General features: G+C 51.0%; 1 protein-coding gene across 1 annotated transcript in view; it reads left to right on the top strand.

The window, feature by feature from the left end:
* Positions 1 to 21,290, top strand: part of CLSTN2 (calsyntenin 2) — a 435,481-nt gene extending 414,191 nt beyond the window's left edge. The window contains exons 10-17 of the mRNA XM_004588347.2: positions 7,927 to 8,093; positions 11,383 to 11,531; positions 13,290 to 13,507; positions 17,487 to 17,657; positions 18,052 to 18,197; positions 18,311 to 18,434; positions 19,066 to 19,250; positions 20,469 to 21,290. Coding sequence (XP_004588404.2) covers positions 7,927 to 8,093; positions 11,383 to 11,531; positions 13,290 to 13,507; positions 17,487 to 17,657; positions 18,052 to 18,197; positions 18,311 to 18,434; positions 19,066 to 19,250; positions 20,469 to 20,663 — 1,355 coding nt within the window. The 3' untranslated portion in view covers positions 20,664 to 21,290. The remainder of the gene's footprint in view (positions 1 to 7,926; positions 8,094 to 11,382; positions 11,532 to 13,289; positions 13,508 to 17,486; positions 17,658 to 18,051; positions 18,198 to 18,310; positions 18,435 to 19,065; positions 19,251 to 20,468) is intronic.
* The last annotated feature ends 1,849 nt before the right edge of the window (positions 21,291 to 23,139 follow it).

Below are 23,139 nucleotides of genomic sequence, written 5' to 3'. Positions count from 1 at the left end.
GGAAGTATGAATCAATCTGTATTGATAAGTTGGGTGACATTTAGCAAGATTGGTGGCTTTGATAGTTCATATCAGGAGCTGAGTGGACAGATGGGAAACGGAGCTGAGACCAGTGGGTGGAGCTCTAGGGAGCCCCATGCCCAGAGTATGGGACAAACAACGCATGAGGACACCTGGAGCAGCAGGGAGGCAGCACCCCGAAGGTGAAGCAGGAAGGAAGTCAGGGGAGAGAAGGTGCTTGGGAGCTAAGGCCGCTTGACAGCTCACTGCACATTTCAGGAGAACTTGGCGGTGAGCCTTTCTGTAGTGCGTTAGACTTCCCAAGGCAGTCAGGAAAGATCTCTCTGTGTCACTCAGCAAAAATCCACATGATGAGCATAACTGCACAGGAATCAGCAGCCAGTGCTAGAGTAACGACCTTGTGGTGTGGCTCCTGGCCCTCGCTGGACTGCTGCCAGCTGGGACTACTGACCAGAGCCTGGGGAATGCCCACACCACCGAGAATTAAGATGGTGAATCAGCCAGAAAGGGCTCAACCTCACTTATCAGTCACTTAAAATAATTCTCACCTCAAATCATTTCTCCACTTTTTCATCAGATAGGAATGCAAGCAGACAGAACAACTACACAGCTGAGCAGGACGGTCTGCGTGTAAGCTCTCAGAACTTGCACCTGCAAGCAATACCCATCATTTCAATTCACATCTTATTGGTGACAGCAAGTCATGGAGCCACACTTAACTCCAACACATAACTTCAGGATGTTTCTGGAAGAAAGCCTGAAAATGTTTTATGAACAACACAGTCTGTCTGCCTAGTCAACAGAGATTTATTTAACTTTCCTTCCATGTTTTAAAAAAAAGTATATATATGTATGTATATATACTTTACTTATATGTATATGTATATACATACATATATATACATACACCCTCCTCTGAAGAGATCATTCAGAAGCACCACTTGACTGGTTTCTGAGATCTCAGAGGGTCTTTAGGAGATCAGGAAGTGGCTCCAATTTATCTGGAAACCTATATGGTAACAGGACAAATCTTTTGCCATGACCACAACCTTTCCCATTTAACACCCACAACACAGTACCCCAACACACTGTCTCACACATGTAACTCTGTATGACAGTGGAATGAAGTGGAGCAACCAAAACATACACCAAGACAGAGGAAGTATTATAAAACTGCAATATTTGGTTCATAGTGAAGTCAGAAACCCTTTAGGTCCAAATGATAGGAGTTCCCGCCCGTGCGGGAGGGATCCCTCCCGTGTAGTAGGAATCCCGCCCGTGTGGAAGGAGTTCCTTCTTTAAGGCAGAACGTCTTCTCTGTGGCCCCTGACTGGTTACTGGTCCACATAAAGACCATCGACACTCCCTGAGTAGCAGCTAAAAGACAAGGGTACTCCCAAAAGTTTACGGAAAATGTAACTACTAGATAAATTTACTTTGGTGTAAGAAATTTTGAAATCCATGCATTTTTTTCTAAAATAATCTCTCAGTGTTTTGAGTATCCCTCTCATGCATGAATTCAATGTTTTATACATCAAAACACGCTTCTCTTTTAAGTCCATTTTCAACAGACTTTTTGACATGCTCTCATATCTGATCACAATCTACTTAACAACCCATCTACAATATGACTTTAGGCAGGAAATCTGTGTGTGTTCTTCCTTTCAAGAAATGTGGTAAGTCAGATAATAACTGATGTGCTTATTCAGCTAGTATTCCTGGTCATCCTGCTCTGACTCAGAATCAGGTGAGGGAGTGGAAGGGCCTTATGTCACTCCCTGGTTGGAACTTGAACAGCCAGTGTTGGAAGGAGGTCTTCCTAAGCATGTGGGGTTAGCCGTAGTCCTGCAGGCTTTCCTAGAGTGTGGGTTAGTCATAGTAACAGTGGTATCCATCCCAATTTATGGGTGAGGACACAAGGTTCCCCAAAGTCTCCAAGTCAGGGCCCAGTGCCTGCACACTTCTCCCCACGGCTCTCTGTCCTTGCTTTGAGTTGGCCACTCTGTTAGTGCCATTATGGGGTCAGGAAAAACCAAGGCATGATGGGGATTGAGGCAAGTGCTATGGATTCTTTTCTGTCTCTAGCAGATGACTGTCTTGTAATCAAAACCCCACAAGAGGCTGAATGACCCCCTAGTTGGCCCCACTATCCACTCCCTAAAGAGACCTAGCCCAAGGAACAGTGAGAACGAGTTTAGACCTTACAGTCAGAAAAAGGGTTGAGTGTGAGTCAAATCCCTGCCCTGTCACTTGCCAGCCATGTGGTCTGTTAGAGTCTTCCCTTCCCTGAACTTCCCTTTTCTTACCTATAAAGAAGAGGGAATCCCACCTCACAGGATTATTCTAAGAGTTGGGTGCCAGGGACATGGTGTGTGTGCCGCATTTCACTTGAGTAAGTGCATGGAGTTAAAGCATCTGCTGACATCTGCCCTGTTTGCCTAGCCCAACATCACAGGCAGCCTGCGAGCACAAGTTGCACTCTACCTTTTGTGGTCTGCATTCCCATGGCTCCTGCACATGCTGGCTCTTCCTCCCAGCCCAGGACTGGGCCTCCCACACAGACCTTGCACTACCTCCTCTGCTGATGAGCCACACGGAGGTCAGTGAAGATGAGGAACAGGCACTTAGGACTGTCGTCAGAAGATGGGTCTTGAGACACAGCGGAAACCTGATCATGCAGTGTTTGGGGCCATAGAGAAGACTTGTGTATGTCCCCAGAGAGAGATAACAAACCTGGTGAAATTTTAGCAGGAAAAACATTTTCAGGATCTTTCAAAGTGAGCTCAGCTGGATGAGTATGTGAGGAAGGTGAGAGAGACTGCAGCATGTGGAAGGCAGCGGAGTTGGCAGAGGACGTTCAGGGTGCCCGATGGGGGGAAGGAGCAGAGCAGCTGGGAAGCAGTTGACCGAGTCCTGGGACACCACACCGCCTTGTTAAGGATTCCCACAAATTGTCTGGGTTGGGCACATCCTGAGATTTTGCAGTAGGAGATAGTGCTGTGGGATAAAGGCCTGCGGTGCAACCCTCACTTCTGCTTGAACCAGACCTTCTCAGGCTCAGTTCTCTGCATTGCGTAAGTCTCTGTGTGACTCTCCTTAACTACCTTTGCAGCTGCAATCATGGGGAGCCTTTCAGGGGCTCGGAGGTTGGCAAGGGAACTGGTTGTCATCTGTGAGATTTCCAATCGGGTTGAACAACGGGAATAAGAAATGATTGGAAGGCAGCTGCTGGCTGAGTTCCCCTGGGAACCAGTTCCAGTACTGTTGCCAGGCAGTGTATTAGTCTACTGTGTCCTGTTAGTGAATTTGAAAGCCAGTGTAATCAGTGGAACTTCATTTCCATTGGAATCCTTTCCAGTAATTAGAAAAATGAGACTTCATTTACACTTAAGAAGCATTGTTAGTGAAGCCTAGAGCATGGAGCATCTCATAATTGTAGGGGGAAGGCTTTGCACTTAGCAGGTGGCTGGCATCCTCAGAGTGTGGCTGTTGCACACGCGCTCATTGTGGCTTCCTGGTTCTGGGTGTGCTGTACTGTCCAGTGAGGGTCAACTCCCTGCTCAGGGCCACTCACTCTGGGCTGACTCAGCCACTTGTGGCTTTATCAGTGCCCGCTTTTTGGTTTTGCTATGGGCCACAGCAAGGGAGATGATGGTTAGAGATGAATTTAATTTGTCCTCTATCTTAGATTCTCTACTGATTCTTACTTCTAAGAACAACAACAAAAATGAGTTCTACTCGTAAACAGTAAGAACTGTATACTCATGTTGGCTTCATCCTCTGACTTTTAACCTGTGCCTTCCCACCTGGGCCTTCCGCACCTGGCTGTGCATGAGGGTGAATCAAGAGGGCTGTAGACGGAGACCAGTTCCTTGGAGAGCCTGGGCTTCTGGGAGATGCCTAGCATGCAGAAGTCCAGAGTGCCTCTCCAGGAGCTACAACCAACACAGCTCGGCTTTACCTGCTTCATGGTGGACATGTAAACAGGAGTTCTTTTCACCAAGACACAATCCCATGCACCTGCTCGAGAGGTCACCTTGCCTGATGTCTGGGTACTCTTGGTGATCTGCTCCCAAGGCACCCAGCCTGGGGTCATTCCGTTATGACCAGCTCACCTCTGGGGCTCTAGACCTTGGTCTTCGAGAATGCCCAGCCTTGGCCATCTCTATGACAGGGGTACAAGAAGGCTCAAAGGAGAAAGGCTGTTCACTGTGGATGCTGGTCTTCATGGATCCTAACAAGCTTGACAGCAGGAAATAGAGATGGTTCTAGAAATGTTGGTCTGTGAAAGGACGATACAGAATCCCCACGGGGGCTTTTGGAAGGAGCCAAGGCAAAAACCAGGAATGGCTAAAAGGAAATGGAAACAAAGCCAGAAATGACCTGGGAGCACTGCAGGAGACAGCTGCCTGCGGTCCTCAGACACAGGGCGGTGGAACCACTTGGGATCTTGAATCTGTTGTACATTTTTAGTTCACTTTTCTGCCAGACACCAGCATTAGCACACAGACATGGAGTACATGCTTTCACTTAATAAGCTTCGTCTAATTTAGTACAAATTTCTGTTAATAAAGTCTGTGTTGGAATTATCCTGTCTCCCTTGGGTCTCTGCCGTGCAAGACAGAGGCACAAATTTGCCCTGTCTGCCTTCCATTCAAGTGGTGTCTCCTGAGGAAGGGTTCGGGGAGCTCCAGGCTTACAGCCGACCAAAGGGCCGAGGTCAAGTCTGGGAAACACAGCCTGACACTTCCCCACACCACTCCCTGGGAGAGGCTTAGTGCACATTAACCTATTCAAATGTCTTGAACGTACTCCAGGAAAGATGCCTGTCTAATGCTGCCTAGCCCGTGGAGCTCCCTGTGACCTGGCATTCCAGGAGTCTTCTGCAAAGCTAAGAGCTGCCAATGCCAGGCTCCACCCCTGCCCAGCTGAGAGCTGACCAAAGGCACGAGCTCTCTGCTGTCTTGGAAACTTCCCTAACTCCAGGACCTGGAAAAAGTCAATAATGTTTACTAAGATACATCCTGCTTTTAAGATGGCTTTGATAAAGCTGTGTGGCTCCACCTGAGGCACACAGAGAACCCACAGAGAGTCTGCTAACATTGTCCTCAATGGACTCTCTGATTTTTAAGTTCGAGGATGGCACGAATGAAATCAGATTTAAAAGTAAGTGATTGTTGCTAAAAGGACAGTGTAATTGAGTTACATTTCTCACGTTGCATCCTTTAGAAAATCCTTTGATGATCTTAAATCAAGAACTATCACTTCAGCATCTCTGAGAGACACACAGCCAGAGAGGGGGAAGACAGCAGAGGCAGAAGTCACACGATGCCGTAATCATGAGTGCCTTGGCACCTTGCAGCCACCATGCCTGGCTGCGTGGTTTGAGCTCTACCTCTGTCCATACTTACCATGCTGCGATACATTAAGTAGCAGAATTCTGGGCTGGTGACTGCTGCTGAAGGAGTATTCTATGGGGGAGAACATTAGTGAGGGGGAATAGGAGGGTGGAAGGGGAAATCCCTGTGGCTCTGCACCACATTATGAAAAAGGTACAGATTTAGCCTCAGGAACCCATATCCTGCATACCAATACTTAAATAAGGCTTTTTATGGAAAAGCAGGCTTTCATTTCTTAAAATGATTCATGCACCTGTCTATGTCTAAAACCACGTGGTCTATGCAAACTAGACAATAAAAACACAGATTTTTAAATGTATCCACTCCTTTTTGTTAAAAAAAAATCTTCCATCACAACCACCACTGGGTGCAAATATATATCAAATTTTATGTTGGACTCTTGTTGCAAAATGCTAACTGAATTGATGCTCCAGAGTCTTGTCGCTAGTAAATGGAGTCCATCACAGACCTGGGACTCTTGAAAGAAAATAGCCTGTAGGAAAATGTCTTAGTCTCTAAGAGTGCCTCAAAGCCTGGCCTGCGAGGATACAGCTGCAAATGAACAGAGGAGGAGAGCAAGAAATCACAGAGGGTCCCCAGAGGTGCCCTGTGTGAGCAAGCACTCCCCAGAGGTGCACTGTGTGAGCGATCACTCCCCAGAGGTGCCCTGTGTGAGTGATCACAGGGGTCCCAGAGGTGCCAAACCCCCATATCTCAGGACTGATTTTGCAGAAAGGAAGGAGTGGAACACACGTGGAGAGGCAGCCATTATGTCCCCAAGGTTCCCAGTACTCAGTTCAGCATCACCCATAACTCAGTAGAGAGTTCTGGGATGTCTGCTGTGTGGCAGACAGAGTCCAGAATGCAAGGAGGACACAGAAGCCCAGAGTTACGGAGAAGGATGAGTGAGTCGACTTCGGCCAAGGACCCACTGCAGCCCTTATCCCCTAATTCTCGCACAGTCTTGTCTTCATTAAGATGAATAATGCATGAGTGACCCCAGCTTTCTAGGAATGAGACTTAAACTAATAAATTATAGCAGTGTGCAGAGAATATGCCTGTGGGCAGCATCAAGGAGGGAGATCGCAAAAGACCCAGCCTCAAGAAACATACAGCTCAGTGGTTCTTAACCTTGGCTTTACATTTGATTCACCCAAGGAGCTTTAAAAACTCCCCAAACCAATTAAGTCAGAATCCCTGGGGCTGGGATGTAGCAGTAGGATTGGTTTGTCTTTGTAACGATTCCCGATGATGAGAACGGATGGCCAAGGTTGAGCATACCTCCCTTTTAGGCTACCGAGGGCACAGTAAACACATGTAAGGCATTAGTTAGCAACGCTAGGTGGCAAGGGGTATGTTAAAAGGAGCTGTTAGTGTCCCAAGAGGCTCAAGGTGGGGAGAGGACATGGTGAGTGTTGCTGGAAGTTGTGGGGCATGGAGGCTGAAGGGCCCCTGAAGAACTGGGGAATTGGAAATGTGGTCTGAACAGTGTGGAGACAGCGTCTCTGTGGGCCAAATGAATGGATTTAGGCAGAAGCAGATGCTCCAGGATGGGTCCCATCAGGAGAGAGTCCACACAGCAATATGAACAAGAAAGCTGAATAAGTCACCTGGCACAGGTCTGCAGTCAAGAGGGACACACAAATGAAAAGTAAAGAGAACTGTGAAAGTACATACAAGTTAGAACAACGTGGGTGTCAGTGAGGAGCCCCCAGGACCCTGAACCTGAGACACAGCACCCCAGTGAAAGCCCACACTCCTGTGCTACGTTGGAGTTGGCCATGGCCTGGCGTGGCTCATGACACAGCAATGCCCCTCACTGGAGATGGCGCCATCTCCTGGTGTGCACGGGCCACTGCAGCTTCCTGAATGGGTTCCTTAGGGGCTGGTTGGAAATCTTGCCCTCTACAGCGTGGAGAATCTGTCAGCAGGGAGGGGTCCCATTGCAGCCTACTCTGTCAGCACACTGCCGGCAGCACGGCACTGGGGGAACTACGGGAGCCGTGCGGAGAGGCAAAGCCCGTGCCTGTGAGCCAACACAGGCACAGAGGGCTCAGAAACCCTTCCCAGGAACTAGCAAAGCTCGAGGTCAGCCCAGGCCGCTTTGCTTTCCCTTGCCTTCTTTCTATTCAAGAGGAGAGTAGTGCAAGCTGCAGGGGAGGCCTGTTTGTGCCGGTGCAAAGATGGACGTGCCAAAACCGAGCGGCCTCTGTAGGGAAGCTCCTGAGAGAGGTAGGAAGCAGAGAGGCCTCAGGGAAGGCCTAACGGGGAGAAAACAGCGGAGAATGGCTTCAGCTGGCTTTGGCATCATGTACACTTTGAACAGTGGCACATGGGTGAGCGTGGAACCAAGACCCCATGGGACTCAGCACCAGAGTGCATTTTTAAGGGACACACAGTCAAGGTGACCTTGGTCCACAACTCGATGATGCTTTGAGTTAGTGTGACCTGCCCAAGACCTGCAGGACAACTGACACTACCCCCAACCCCCACTTTTGTTTTTCAGGAGGAGAAGTTGCCAAGCCGCGGTTTGCTCAATTCTTCCATGGGAGCCTGGCCAGTCTCACCATCCGCCCTGGCAAAATGGAAAGCCAGAAAGTGATATCCTGTTTGCAAGCCTGCAAGGAAGGGCTGGATATTAACTCCTTAGAAAGCCTTGGCCAAGGGATAAAGGTAGGCAGGAGCTGGGACCACCCCAGCAGAAATGGAGCCGTGAGGCTGCGGCTGCCCACGCAGGCCAGGAAGTGGAGGCATTTCCTGTGACATTGCTCAGGAAGGCCATCACAACAAAGGTGCTGCCCAGGAGAGCTCGGCGACGGTCACTTCTCTGCTGTCGGCCTCCTGAAACACACGGATCAAGCCCACCTGGGTCATCTGCCCACGTTCAGCGTTTCCTTCGTGTGTTTGTGAGTCGGTTGTTGGCTTCGCCAGTTATCTGCTTACAGGAATCAAAGTAGCGCCAGGGGCCTTTCTAATGCATGAAAGTTAAACAAAGAGCTAGGACTCTGCAGAAAAGACAATGAAAAGGAAAGCGAAAACCAGAGCCAGATGGAATTGAAAGCAGAATGGGAGGTAGTGAGGTCCCACACTGTGACCAGCACGTGAGGGTAGCTCGGAGCAGGCTTTGTAATTTTTGTTGTCCATTCCGTGAGTACCAGAGCCACTGTCTCAGAACTTGAGCAGGAGTCAGGGAAGGATGTGAACAACCCTGGACAAAGGGAACTCATCTAAAGTCCCCAAGTTAGTGACAAGCAGTCTGGGATTTGAACCCGAGTTGTCCTGCTTCAAAACTGCAGGATCTGGAGAAGCAGCCATCAGAGAAAGCTCCTTGGAGGAAGACAAGCTTGGAAAGAACGTCTGAGAGTGGTTGGAGTCACGTGGAACAAGGCAGGGCTGTGCGAAGAGGGCACCATTCAGTCAGGAGAAGGGTAGGCAAAGGCACGATGGGCAACAACCCCTTCGCTGTGTTCCAGCTCTGTTCCAATGAATACATTTAATTTTTCTGTTAGCAATGAGGAGCCATCGAATGCACAGGTATGCAGGGCTAGGATGCCAACCCTAGAGCCTGGCTCAGAGCAGGCAGGTAGGACCAAAGGTACGGTTAAGTCAGCAGGACTTCCCAGGACCTTGTGCCACGTGGACAGCACACACACACACACGGACTTTCTGTAACTACCCACTTGTCCCTGGAGGGTGCTCGACCTACTTTCTGTGTTGTTTCCCTGGGGCTTTGGCTAACCCAATGATATGGAAATGGTGCCTCCAGCCATAGCTCTCTTTCTGAATCTGGATTGATCCGCTGCCTCTGGGAGCATCCCCAGTGCTCTGGGTGGTCCCAGGGGACCTGGCCGCCCGGGGCCACCATGCCAGAGACCGATGCCGAGGGTCAGCTATGGTGCCCCTGGGACGTCTGCCTTCTGGGGTCCAGACATGGAGCAGGAGAGCCATGCAGAAACATTCACTCCAGAAGCAGGGGAAGTTGGTGAGGTTTGCCTGAAAGTCCTGAACAAATTGCTCACCTTCCTCCAAGAACAAATGCAAGTTTAATCCATGCAGAGTTGGCAGTGCTCCTGGGGGACGGTATTCCTGTAACCCCCAACTGTGGGGAGCTCGGCAACATTTACAAAAGCTGAAGGTGCGTGTACGGTGGCCTGACAGCCTCACATGTAAGGCTGCACCTACACATACACGTACACACTTAGGAAACATCAGGCAGGGAAGGTTGTACGTGGTGCCCTCCTTCACTGTCAGGCACAGATTCAGAAGATGTGATAGTTTATCCAGTGGAGCTGTAGCTAATCTAGTCAATGGAACATCCTATGCCCATCCAAAAAAAAAGTATGAAGAAGGTTTTCATGTATTACAGAGACAGGGTCAAGACATAATCTAGTGAAATGTAGAGACATGGAATATTCTGTAGCACGCTGCCTTTGAAGCCTGGGTATAATCACTAGTTACAAACTTGTAAGCATGCTCAAGTAGAGTTACCCGTGTAGACCACTTCATCCTGGAGTAACAAATGACTTACATGTCAGGAGCATCTATGGCAAAATTGTATTTATTACTCAAATTCCACAAGCACTGTAGACTGACTCGCAGCTTGGATCCACTGTGCTTGGAAGACGCAGGCTGACGGGCCAGCCCTGAGGAAAATTTTGCAAGTTTCACAGCAGAGAAAAAGACACATGGGAAACTGCGGTGTGGCTGTTAAACCACCCTTTTGCATGTGAGCCAAACGGTATTGCTGCCCAGTGTTCACTGACCAAGCAAGACATATGAGTGCAACAGGGCAAAATGTCCAACCATCAGGGAGGGCTGCTGTCGTTCATGGGGTCCACACTGTGGATGGAGCCGCTGTCCCTCACGCAAGGGGAGCTCGCCAATGATGAATGATAATGCAACCTGTGCTAGGAAATCCATGGCAATCGTGGTTGGCTGTCAGATGGCATTGTGGGAGCTGGAGTGATGGGAGCTAGGACAGACAAACTTCCCACATAGGTCTACCTGACTAGTTGAGTAGCTACTCAGAATAGTAGACAATGGTTAAATCACATAAGTATATGAAATTGATTTCTATAATTAAATAAGTAATTTTATAATTACATAAAAATTATGGATTGCATAATTATGTAAGAACCATATTAAAAAGCTTCCCTTCCTGTAACATGAGCATTCGAGTCCATAGATAGGATCCTAATATTTCGCTGATAGCATTTCTTAATGCCTCTTGCTTACAGTGGGTTGGGCTCGGTAATGCAGAGCTGCCTGAAGGCAGGTCTCTGTGTCCTATTAGAATAATAGCTGCTGAAGGGACAGGGATCTGGAGCTTGTTGGAGACCCACGTGACTCGGTCAGTGAGGAACATCATGGCCACATGGGCCTTCACCAAGTAGGAAGCCCCACGGACCCAGGCTTCCATGGAAGAGTGAGACCCAGGTCAGTATGCAGGCAGCTCACAGGAAAGGTGAGTGCAGCACTGAGAAAAAGATCTAGACTCCTACCTGGGAAAGGCAGGAAGTCAGTTCCTGGAAGACAAGCTGCAAGGCCAGAAGCTAAGATGTGTCCTGGATTAGGAAGTTGGATGCAGGATGACTTGGGGAGCAGTTCAAGGCCAGAGACAAAAGCAACAAAAGAAGCCTCTGCCCAGGTTCTAGATTGCTGCTGCTCAAGACTCCCCAAAAGCACCAAGCATGGGTTGCTCCTCACCAAGGCTGGGCTGCAAGGCACCATGTCTGGGTCTATAAACTCAGCTTACCCTCGTGTTGCTCATGGCAGCTCAGGCTTACAGTGCCCAAGCCTGCAGAAACTGCCTCAGAGGCAGAAGCCCTCATGGGAACACAGGACTGCCTCACCTGCAGGGGTAGTGGAGCTGCAAGTGTGGATTTTCCTTGGAGAAAGAGGACTTCCATGGGTCTTTCCCGGCACTGACCATTCTCTCCCCGATACCCACTGTGTCTTCCAGTATCACTTCAACCCTTCGCAGTCCATCCTGGTAATGGAAGGGGATGACATTGGGAATATTAATCGTGCACTCCAGAAGGTCTCCTACATCAACTCCAGGCAGTTTCCAACCGCGGGTGTGCGACGCCTCAGAGTCTCTTCTGAAGTCCAGTGAGTAGATGCCGGTCAGCCTGGGACCTGAGGAGCACATGCAACCATGGCAGTGTCCCCTTGCAAAGCACGAGTTAGCTTAGCCATGGCTAACGGGACACCTCGGTGAATCTGTTCCCCCTTTGCTTTCTTCTCAAGTGTTCTGACATCCTTCCAACTCTAATCCCTCTTTTTCCATCGATTCTGTTTTTAAGGTCATACCTTGAGGGTACTGCTTCCTGTCGATTCTCAGAGAGCTGAGTTTTAAGGTGTTTGAGTCAGGGCATGGCACCAGAACCTAGTAGGTGCTTGAGAAATGTTTCTTAAAGTGAATTACATTGAGCCACCTTGCTTTGTGAAGTTCCAAAAGACTGAGTATTCCAGAGAAAGAGCACACATGGTTCTTGTGCCCAGGGATGATTTAAATTAATGAAAGAGATTATTTCTTTGGCTAACTTTCTTACCGGGCTATCAAATACATTCTTAGCCTTGCAGCTACCAAGGAAGGCAGCCAGGAAGGGGACCCCAGGGATTCCCTTGGGAAGTGGCAGAGGAATCACAGATACCTGTACCAGAAGAGCTCAAAGAGGAGCAGGGTGGGAAATGCTGGCTTGGGTTCCTGGGGCCTAGGACAGAAGCCAGGACTGAGCCCTGGGAGGAAGTCATGCGTTGTGGATCTAGAGCCACAGAAGAGGTGCCCATACCTTCAGAAGTCTAGGGGTATGGAACAGACACCTCCAAGTCAGTGCCACACTGGAGTCAGGGGCAGGGACCAGACTGGCCAGCATCTTGTGTTTTGTAAACCTGTGAGGAGAGGGGAGCTGCTTGCGGGGGTGGCCCAGGGGAAGGAGAAGCCCTGGAGCCATGATCTCCAGAGCAGCGTAGCTTTCCCACCCCACAGAGGATGAGGAAATGGCTCAGTGTGGAAAATACCTACAGGGAGCTTGCCCACAGCCACTCACATTCTCAGAGCACAGGCCTGGCCTTGGGTTCCCCGTCTGACCCTTGCTTGGCATTGGCCTGGACAACTGGTGTCCAATGATGGACACACCCTTGAAGAGGTTTGGTAAGAGAATCGCAACACTCCGCGTGTCCTGAGCACACACCATGTACAGGCTTCTTCATGCACTTCGTCTTTCCTTCCATAAGGCATCCCTCTTATCCCTTCCTTGGATAAAGAAAGAATTGAGGTTCCAAGAGTCAGCTGCCTTGTCTGCAGTCAGCCAGGCCAGGAGTGCCAGAGCTAGGCTGTGGGTCCTTGTGACTGGACTTCTCAGGCCTCGCTGTTGTGGTCAGACTATTTCTGCCTCCTAGAGATTTTATGCAGCAGCATTTTGGGAAAAGAAGGCTGAATATTTCCCACTCAGCCACTGCATCACACAGGCACGTTTGTGTGACACCCTTGCAGGGGTACAGTGCATGTGGGGCGGGAAGGGGTTTCATCTTGCGCCGTTCTTCAGGGAGAGGGCCGAGAGCTCCTCACTTACACAGCACATGCAGCTCACAAGTAGTTGTGTCCAAGAAGTGCTGCCATCAGCTACTCTGGTGAAGGATAATGAAAGGGTGAGGGGTAACTATGGCTCGCTTAGGAGGCCCCCTTTCCTTCCAGAGGCCAATCCTTCAGTCTGAGATGGGTGCAGTTTTGACAATGGTAATGCTTCCATCTGAGTGCCTAGACTCTCAGTCACGTTGCCTCATCAGGGGTGACAGTGGCAAGGCCCTGTCGTGGCTGCTTGGATGCACTGCCCCTCAGTGTCATGATGCAAGCTGCTTTTCCAGGTGCTTCGGGGAGGATGTGTGTATCAGCATTCCCGAGGTGGATGCCTACGTGATGGTGCTGCAGGCCGTGGAGCCCCAGATCACCCTGAGGGGCACAGAGCGCTTCTGGAGGCCGGCCGCTCAGCTCGAAAGCACCAAGGGAGTGATCCTGTTCCCTGACATCAAGATCCTGAGCACCCTGGCCAAAGCCGAGACCCCGGAGGACGGGAAGAGCACAGGTGCAAGTCCGTTCCCACCTGGTGGGTAGTGGGGGGCTGGGAGGCAAGAGAAGGTGGGGAATCTTGGTTTCCAACAGCCTTGTAAACTCGAACTCCCGACAACAACAGCATTGTTCAACATGGCAAAGTAGACCTGGAAACCACCTGTTGAACAACAGGAGAGAAATGAGTGTATTAGCAAACCATGGCACATAAACAAGTTAAAGGGCATGAGGTTGGACAGAAGGCATTTGAATTGAATGTTCAGTGCAAAAAGTGAGATGTAAAATTGCACAGCCTCAGGGCGGGTCTCAGGCCTCCTGGCTAAGAAGCCGGCACCTGGATTTCACACTGGAACACCCAGGTTTGAGTCTTGTCTCTGCTCATGACTCCCCGAGGGGCACAAAGTGATGACTCGAATGTGGGGATCCCTGTCGCCCATGTGGGTGACCTGGCGTGGTCCAGGCCCAGACACCGTGGGCATTTGGGGAGGGAATCACTGGCTTGGGATTGCTCTGTCCAGCTCTTTCTTCAGAACATGACAGTTATTAACACCTAGCATGATCTCAACCCTGGATGCAGCCAAAAGACCAAGGAGACACACCCAGTACTAGCAGGTTTCCGAGAAACCTGTTGGAGCTCATTTGTCTCTGTTTCTCTTCCCTTGTTTTAGAGCATGTGTCTGTTATTCTGATCATCAGGAGAAAAGCTAAAGATGCACAAAGAAAAAGTAGAGTTAATTCTACACTGTGAACGTTAGGGCTCGCCAGCAGCACTGCTAGAAGCTCAGGCGACTTTCAAGTTGTGCTTTCCCACCATCTCATTCTTGGGGGGTTGCTTTGTCTTCTGTCTGCCAGGGAGAAGCAGTGGCGCTGAGAGCTACGGCACTGGTGTATGCTGGGGTGAGGAGAGGGGCCCGAAGGAGGGAAAGTGGAATGAGACCAGAAGAGGGAGAACCTTGATTTCTATTCATAAGGACCAGGGTCTAGAAGGGAAACTCCCATTTGAGAACTGTCTTTCACTGCCTTTTCCAAAGGCTTTGCAGCTTGCCCCGTCCTTCCAAACTGCTGCTAATGATGTTCTGTTGCCAGCAGGCCCGAGGTCTCTGAGACCTGCTTCTGGAAGAATCTGCTTACCTAGGACCACAGACCATGCCACTTCCTGGGTGGCTGGGGTGCTTGCCCAGAGGTTTCCAGCCTACACGCCAAGGGCAGTAGGTCATGTGACTTTCTGTCTGCCTATCTTCATTTGTGGCTGAAATCAGACAGCAAAGTGACGGGGCCTCTGACCTCAGTGGCTGAAGGCAGTGATTGAGAGTGTCCACATGTGCTTGGTCTGACTCCAGCATGCAGGCAATTCTGGGAAGAGCAAAAATCTGGGTCCACATTTCGCCTGCTGCTCATGAGAGCTGCAAGCAGAGCACACAGCCGAGTGCCCGGGAGCTGTTAGGAGGACTTGTGCATGTGACTCTGTTGTTGTAACAAGCGTGATCATGGGTGCTGGAACAAGCAGGTTAATTCCATTTGCCACCAGGCCTCAGGGACTGGGCACAGCCCCGTTCTCTTGCTCTTTCTGCTGTCTGAGTACCAAAATCAAGAGACTGCCCCGACACACATATGCACACACCCCTCTCTGTCTCTCACCTTGGCTCAGAGCTCTGCCCCTTCTCATTGTCCACTGTCCTCAGTGTGTCCTCCAGCTGCCCGCTCGACCCCGGCTGGGTGTTCCGCTGCCTCTGGACCATGCCGCTGCTGGCACTCCCCTAGAGGACATGGCTGAGTCACCTCTGGGTCCCTGAACTCTGCACAGTGGCGTCAACACAGTGGGAACAAGGGAACTGCAGCTGGAAGTGAATGCCCGCAGTGCTCACATGGCTTGTCCCAGCACCCGCGCTGTGGGCACTGGGGAGGTGGGAATGAGGATGATGTGAAAGGACCCACTGAAGACAGAGCTACACACACAGGATTGCTAACGAGAGGCATCCTCAGGGTGTATTCTTATATTTGTAGATTTTGTGATGATACATGAAGCACTGTTGTTAACAAGCATTTAAAAATTAAGCATGCAAAACATTAGTTATGACATACGTCATCTAGTGGGAGCCAAGAATATTTTTGGTTTCACTAAAATATTAACCTAAATAAAATAATTATTTGAAGTAATTCTCTTATCTTACATGAGCCGTAGTTAAATTTTCAACTCTCATCAATGTTTTATGATGGATAAACATATTTAGTCTTCTTTATAAGTAAATATACATGCTTACTTGAAAGATCTCATTTCACCAATTTTTCTTTTTTCAAGATCTATTTATGTATTTGAAAGAATTACGGAGGAGGGAGAGATCTCCTGTCCACTGGTTCACTCCCTGAATGGCTGCAGTGACCAGAGGCTGGACCAGGCCAAAGCCAGGAGCCAGGAGCCTCATCTGGGTCTCCCATAGGCATTCAGGGACCCAAGCACTTGAGCCATCTTCTGCTGCTTTTCCTTGTGCATTAGGAGGGAGCATCTGGGACACGAACCTGTGCCCAAATGGGCAGCTGTCATAGTAGCAGCTTTAGCTGGCTATGCCACTACACTGGCTCCACTGCTTTGTCAATAAAGGAGTGTAAGATAAAAACGTTTGGAAGAGGTATTTTGCCTAAACGTTAAGACTCTCGTGTCCCCTCTCAGAGCATCTGAGTTGGACTTCTGGCCCCAGTTCCTGATTACACCTGCTGCCAGGGCAGGCTGTGGACAGCCCCAGGGATGGGCCGCGTAGCTGGGTCCCTGCCACTCACGTGTGCGGCATGAATGGCTTCAGTCTTTGGTCCTCGCCCGGTCCTAGCCACTGGCGCCACTGGGGCACAAACCAGCAGGTGGGAGCTTGCCTTCTCCCCTCTCTCCCTCTCTGTCTTTTCTGTTCAAACAAAAAAGATATTATTTTGAATACCACTGAATTAGAGGATGAGAATTTCCAAATCGAAAGATGATGTTGAACTCAGTTCCTCTTCTGTGTTACCTAGCCCATCGGCCAGTCTGATCTTCCTGGGGAATAGCCGGTTTTGTATAGTCACTGTGTAGTGGAGGCTATCACATAGAGATGTGAAGATACAGCACAGTGAGCATCTCTGCCTACAAATCAAACACGAACTCCCAGTGAAACTGCTGAATGCATCTTGACAAGGGGATGCTGGACTCTGCCATTGTCCATGAGTGATGAACTTATAGCTGATTGTGAAGGACTGTACTATTGTAATAATATCGGGGAAGTCAGTGGGGGTGAGGCGCAGGGCTTTGGGAGGGGGAGAAGGGAAATTCCAGAGCCTATAGAACTGTATCATCTAATCATAAAATAAACTAATTTTTAAAAAGAGAACAGTATCCCCTCTAAGGTCTGGATTACATTTGCATAGTGCCTGGAACATAGCATGTACTTCATAAATATCACCTTTATTGTAAGATGAGATTTTAAGCAAGACTGCCAAACTCTGTCCTGTGTTCAAACACCCAGGCATTCCCTTGGGAACTGTGGAGTCACACAATCAGGCAAGGACCAACTTACTAATTAGTTAATCAATCCATTATTATTAGTTATGTTGTATTGACTTGAATTAGCTCACTAATGATCCGATTCCATTTAACACTAAGGTTTCCTTCAGGAGCTTCTGCCCTTGAGAACCTCAGTGTCTGCTGGGAAAGAAATCTACACCCAGTGACGGTGGGCAGGCCACAAGCACCCCCGAGTGAGAGCTCCCAGCCCTCTTGCAGCCCAGCGTCCCAGCAGCAGAGCTGCTGTTCAAAGTCACAACTTTTAATGACAGTTTTCATGTTCTGCCCACTAGCTCATGCCAGCAGAGCTCAGGGCAGCCTGGGCATCTGAGCCATGGCGGTGACATTCGGGCTTACACGGCTCTTCTCCAACCCGCTCACCTGGGGTGCATCAGCGGAGGAGGGAAGGGTTGTGCAAAGTCTGTTATCCAGCTGACCAGCTAACGCCCACACCCGCGTCCCCCAACAGCCCCCAGATCTGCAGTGCTGGAGGAAATGCTTCACAACCTGGACTTCTGTGATATTTTGGTGCTTGGAGGGGATTTGGATCCAAGACATGAGTGTTTAGAACTCAACCACAGTGAGCTCCACCAGCGACATCTGGATGCCACTAACTCCACTGCAGGATACTCCATCTATGGTAAGGTCACCCACCGCTCCTTTCACCCCAGGGCTGTCCTGTCAAAATAGCCTTGTCCATGGAGACATGAGTGTGATGGCCACTATGGAAAACCACTGGGAAGCCTCAGGGGTCAGTGGAGACCCTCAACGCCAGAGTGTGGATTTCCTGACCTTTTGGGAGTTGCTCCTGCCTCCTGGGGACTTGCCCTACATCATGTTCCTGGGGATCGACTGAAGCAAGGTAGATGCCTTCTCTTACACGGTTGGATCTCATCCAATGTCGTAGCAACACTAGGCGACCGAGACCAGCATTGCAGTCAGAGTGTGGTGCTTGTGGTGCATTGAGAGGGTCCCAGCCTGTGTGTCTTGCTTCCTCTTCTGCCTCCCGATGACAGGGTGGTCTCTTGGCACAGGTGTCGGCTCCATGAACCGCTATGAGCAGGTGTTGCGTCACATCCGCTACCGCAACTGGCGCCCAGCTACCCTGGAGGCAAGGCGGTTCCGGATCAAGTGCTCAGAACTCAATGGGCGCTATACCAGCAATGAGTTCAACCTGGAGGTGAGTGGGCCCCGCCAGTGTCCCCAGCTGTCCCCTTCATCGTGCAGGAGCACTGCTGCTCCCAGCCCACCTGCCACCCCTGGCCAACAGCATCTCCTGTCTGCTCTTTGCAGCTCGGTGTGCTCCATGAAGTCAGCCTGCCAGACAAGGAGCATGTCAACCACCTCATCGTGCAGCCTCCGTTCCTCCAGTCTGTCCACCACCCCGAGACCCAGAGCAGTATCCAGCGCAGTTCAGGTAGGGACCACTGCAGGGCTGGAGAGTCATTGTGCCTCCAAATCCCCCCACTGAATGGGCTGCTGTGGTGCAGCGGTCCAGAACTGCGGGAGAGACTCAGCAGACTCCCACTTGAGCGAGCAGGAGGTTACACACAGCAGGTGAGAACACAGGCTGGTAAAAAGGGTTCCAGCAGACTGGCTCATTCCTTCAGGATGCTGAGTATGTCCTATACAGCCATCTGTAAGTCCCTTACATTCACACGCGCGCACACAGACACACGCACCGTGCTGTAACATCCTTTGCCTGTACTCTTGCTACGGAGCTCCCTGCCTTGTGTTTCCCTTGGAGCCACTCGTGTCCATTCCTCTTAGTGGGAGAACCCTGTGATTTCGGGGGGAAAGCCAAGGTTAGAATGAAGCTTGAATTTATCAGATTCCTTCTCTATGCCTCTGTGGCAATTCGTTAACTCCTGCCAGTGATCCTTAGGGTGGGAGAGAGGCAGACCACAGTGAGACCCAGCAGGGTCAGGTGCCCCGGACCTCCCAACTGCCTTGCACAACAGCAGCCTTTGTCCTCTGCGTGTGCTGCTTCGAGCATGCCCATCATAGCATGAGCTCACCGTGTCCTGTGGCTTTCTTCTTCCTTCCAGTGGTCCCAAGCATCGCCACCGTGGTCATCATCATCTCTGTGTGCATGCTCGTGTTTGTGGTGGCCATGGGTGTGTACAGGATCCGGATCGCCCATCAGCACTTCATCCACGAGGCTGAGGCCGCCAAGGAGGCTGAGATGGATTGGGATGACTCTGCGCTGACGATCACGGTCAACCCCATGGAGGTGACCCTCATGTGGGGCAGGGAGCTGTGGGTGGGCTTCTCCCCTCGCCACCAGCCTTGGTCCTTCCTGACCCATGGCTACTCCTAGTCGGTGGGGAACTATGGGCGGGCTTCTCTCCTTGCCGCCAGCCTTGGCCCTTTCTGGCCCATGGCTACTCCTAGTCGGTGGGGAACTATGGGCGGGCTTCTCTCCTTGCCGCCAGCCTTGGCCCTTCCTGGCCCATGGCTACTCCTAGTCGGTGGGGAACTATGGGCGGGCTTCTCCCCTCGCCACCAGCCTTGGCCCTTCCTGGCCCTAGGCCCAAGGCCACTCCTCGTCCAAGCAGTTCAGTCCTGCCGGTTCTCCCACCACAGGGCTTCTGCAGCTCTCTAAGTCTGAAACAGCTCATACACTAACACCTGGCTTAAATGTGGGAGTTGCTCTCGTCCCACAGAGAGACGCAGAAGTCCCTGAAATCAAGCAGCCATGGTGTCTACCCCTCGCTTCCTCCATCATGTTTGGCTCAGAGCTGACTGACCCTGAGAACTCAGGACTGTGTTCTTGGTGAACTAACATTGCCAGCCAGGTGGCTTTACTCCACGCCTCCTGTAGGGCTTCATTCAAGGCTCAGAGTAGGAGAAAAGAAAACTGTGTCATTGTCCTTTGCCATTCACTGAGTCTCCATTCTGAGATGCTGTGCGCATTGCACTCCGAGCAGGGCACTGGCTCTCAGTCACCCATTAATGTGCCAACAGTCTGTGGAATAGGAGCTGTCATCCTCCTTCACCAAAGTGGGAACCCAAAGTAAAGGGCTCAGAGGTACACAACCACTATTCAAAGTCAAGGTTGTCCAACTCTAAAGAGCCTATCTCCAGTTAGCCAACAACCCCTGGCATCTGACCATGAATGTCAAAGGTCCCTCCTTGGACATGTGGCTGTCCACAGAAGCCACATGCATCATGCCCTCTGCCCGCAGGGGTCTGGGCAGTAGGTAACATGTGGCTGTGTCCACAGAAGCCTAGCCTTCACGTCTACCCCATCCCTGATGCACACACATCCCTTGGGGTTCAGGTCTTTGAAGTTGCTGCTTCAGGGCTTTGGTCTCTAAAGCTGTGACTCAAGCAGTCCCCGGGGTTTAGCATTAAGAGCAGAGACCCCCCCAAGGGCTGCTAACTTTCCTCACTTTCCTAACTTTCCCAAGTGCCTGATGTGAGCCTCTCTCCTGTCCCTGGTGTCCAGAAGCACGAAGCTCCGGGCGGTGGGGAAGAGGAGACGGAGGGCGAGGAGGGCGAGGAAGCCATAACCAGCAGCAGCAGCGACTCTGATGACAGCGAAGACGACGAGGAGGAGGGGGGCGTGGGCAGACGCCGACATGGGCAGAGTGGAGCCAGGCAAGGCCAGCTGGAGTGGGATGACTCCACCCTGTCCTACTAGCACCTGAGGTCTGCCGTCCAGCCCACGTGCCCCTTTTGTAAACCCTGACCCGATCGATGTATGCCTGAGCCTATCACCCCTCGCCTCTGATTTCTATGCCAGGTCTGGCCACCTGGAGTCTGCCCTCTGTACCTCGGGCACTCTGTGTCCCAGCCACGGGGCAGTCCCAGCATCCTCCTCAATAGCAACCTCAGGGTGGTCTTGCTCCTGAGGTCACCATGGTCCTCAGCGTCCCATCGGCCAGTCTGCAGAGTCCTGCCTCTACCCTTCCTGCTGGGGGGAAGGGCCACCTTTCTGTCACTCACCTCTCCCAGCCCGGGGCTCCTGAGGCCTCGGTTCCAAGTCACTGTGCGTGCACCGGCATTGTCTCCCTCCACACAGACCAGCAGGCCCTCCTTATAAGGACGTCCCTGGGTCACTTCACACCAGGAGGGTGGCTACAGTACACGCTGAGGTCTTAGTGCACAACACTGTGGAGGCAGCATGAAGTATGTAGCAAAAGGCACACACCTCCCAGCTCAGAGAGCCCCATCCCTTTGCTGCTCTCTCAGATCCAGGAAGCTGACCTGAGATGTTCCAGACTAAGCAGGGGTTCATTGACCCAAGCAGGACCTAATCCTCAGCCAGAGGGGCTATCTGCCTGGGCAGTGAGCGCAGAGGTTGGTGAACCCTGCCAAGGTCATTCCGCATATGAGACCACAAAGCCCCAGAAGCAGACCACATGGGCACTGTCTGGAGGCAGCCTTGGCCATCCAACATCCAGGCTGATGAAAGATGTGCTAGGTTCCTTGGAAACTGCAGGACTGAATGGCAGGGTTAGGATGGCCTAGATGGACAGAGGAGCCCTAAGTCTTACCACCAGCCTCTTGGTCTCTCATCTTCTAATTTACTGCAGCCCTTACGCTTGTGGACTCCACCAAGTGCAAAATGAAAGCCTGGAAGTCTGACAGTGAGGAGTGGGTGGCGTGTTTGCAATCATAGTGGCTTCTTCTCACAACAGGAGAAATGCTTTGGGTAGAGAGCAAATCCACCTGAAAACCTAGATTCTTTTCCCTTTCTTCTTTCTTTAACAAGGGCATCTTTTCCACCGCCATGTTAGCGTGGGCACCACCCAACAGGAGCCCTGTTGCCTTAGTAACTGCTTGCTCTGTGATCTGTTGTGGCCCAAAGAATAAGAGGAAAGAACGAGGGTCTTTGTGAGTGGCTCCCAGAGCCCTTCGGGGGAGCGCCTCTTTGTTCTCAGCACAGATTACACCCCATCTTCTGACCCCTCCCCAGCTCACCCCATATTGGTCTGGCATAGGCACAGAGCGGAACCCTGGGCAAGGGGCTCTGGAATTCAGTAGGTTTGCGACACGTTATGTGTCACCAAAACAGAGCTGAGCAGGAGTGTGGCTGCTGCTTTCCCTGGGGGCTGAGCCCTTCCAGGGAGGACTCACCACTGGCTCTAGCAGCCATGTGTTTTGGGAAGACCACCCACACAGCTCTGTCCATTCTGTCAAGCATTTCTCATGTCCATTCCTTTTTTGGAAGCTTGTGATGATCCTGTGTGAAGTCATTGGGACTGACATTAGCCACGCTTTCGCAATGAGTAAAGCAAGGGCCAGAGGTTCAGTGTCCTGCTAAGCATCATTCAAAGGTATAGACAAGATGGGACCCCCACCTCCCTCTCCCAGCCTGTGCCCACTATGTGCCAGGCACTCTACCAGCAGCTGAGCACGATAAGCTCCTCCCCTGAGGAAACAGGCAGGGGATCCTAGAAGAGGGAGGGGACAAGGAGGGATACAAAGGCCACGTGCCCCCACGGCCAGAGAGGAAAGGACAGGCAGAGGCTCGGGGCTCACGTTCATTGAGTGGAGATAGACCCTTCCTCTAATTATCCCAAAAGTTTCTTCTTCCAGCACACAGTGTCTGCCCACTGACAGGGAGGAAACTTGAAAGCCTAGTTAGCCCTCATACCTCCTTATTTCAACAAAAACAGAGTCTTCCATCAGGCCTACTGATTGTCCCCAAATTAAGGCAGCAAAAGGAGCGCTTTCTGCTGGTAGGGCAATTCTTTCTGAGTTTTGATTCTGATGGAAAATATTCAAGTCTAGTACTTATGAGAGTGCCTTCCTCTCCTCTCAGTCTCTTCAATTTGTGGGGCGGGGGTGGCTGTCCTTGGCAGGTGTATAACCTGCTCATGGCTGAGGGAGCTGTTGGGTGCTCCATGAACTCTTTAGGTGATGCTTGGGTTAAGTGGGGAGCCAGTGAGAGCAGCAAAGATGAATCACTGGGGGTGTTTTAGTGACAACAGAGCAGACCTCTGTCTAGAGGTCACCCATGTTATAAGCCAGCCCCAGTGAGTTAATGAAGATGTTGGGTCAATAGGCATTTTATTGTATGGCAACACCTACTCACCAGCTTGGGCTAGACACATTGAGGCAGTTAGGCCAATGGAGCAGAAACTAGAGGAGGTATCCAGGAGAGTGGCGGG

This window comes from Ochotona princeps, chromosome 30 (genome assembly GCF_030435755.1).
Source record: "Ochotona princeps isolate mOchPri1 chromosome 30, mOchPri1.hap1, whole genome shotgun sequence".
In the NCBI taxonomy this organism is placed as follows: Eukaryota; Metazoa; Chordata; class Mammalia; order Lagomorpha; family Ochotonidae; genus Ochotona; species Ochotona princeps.
The sequence above is the reverse complement of the archived record's forward strand: the minus strand, read 5'-3'. Positions and strand labels throughout refer to the sequence as shown.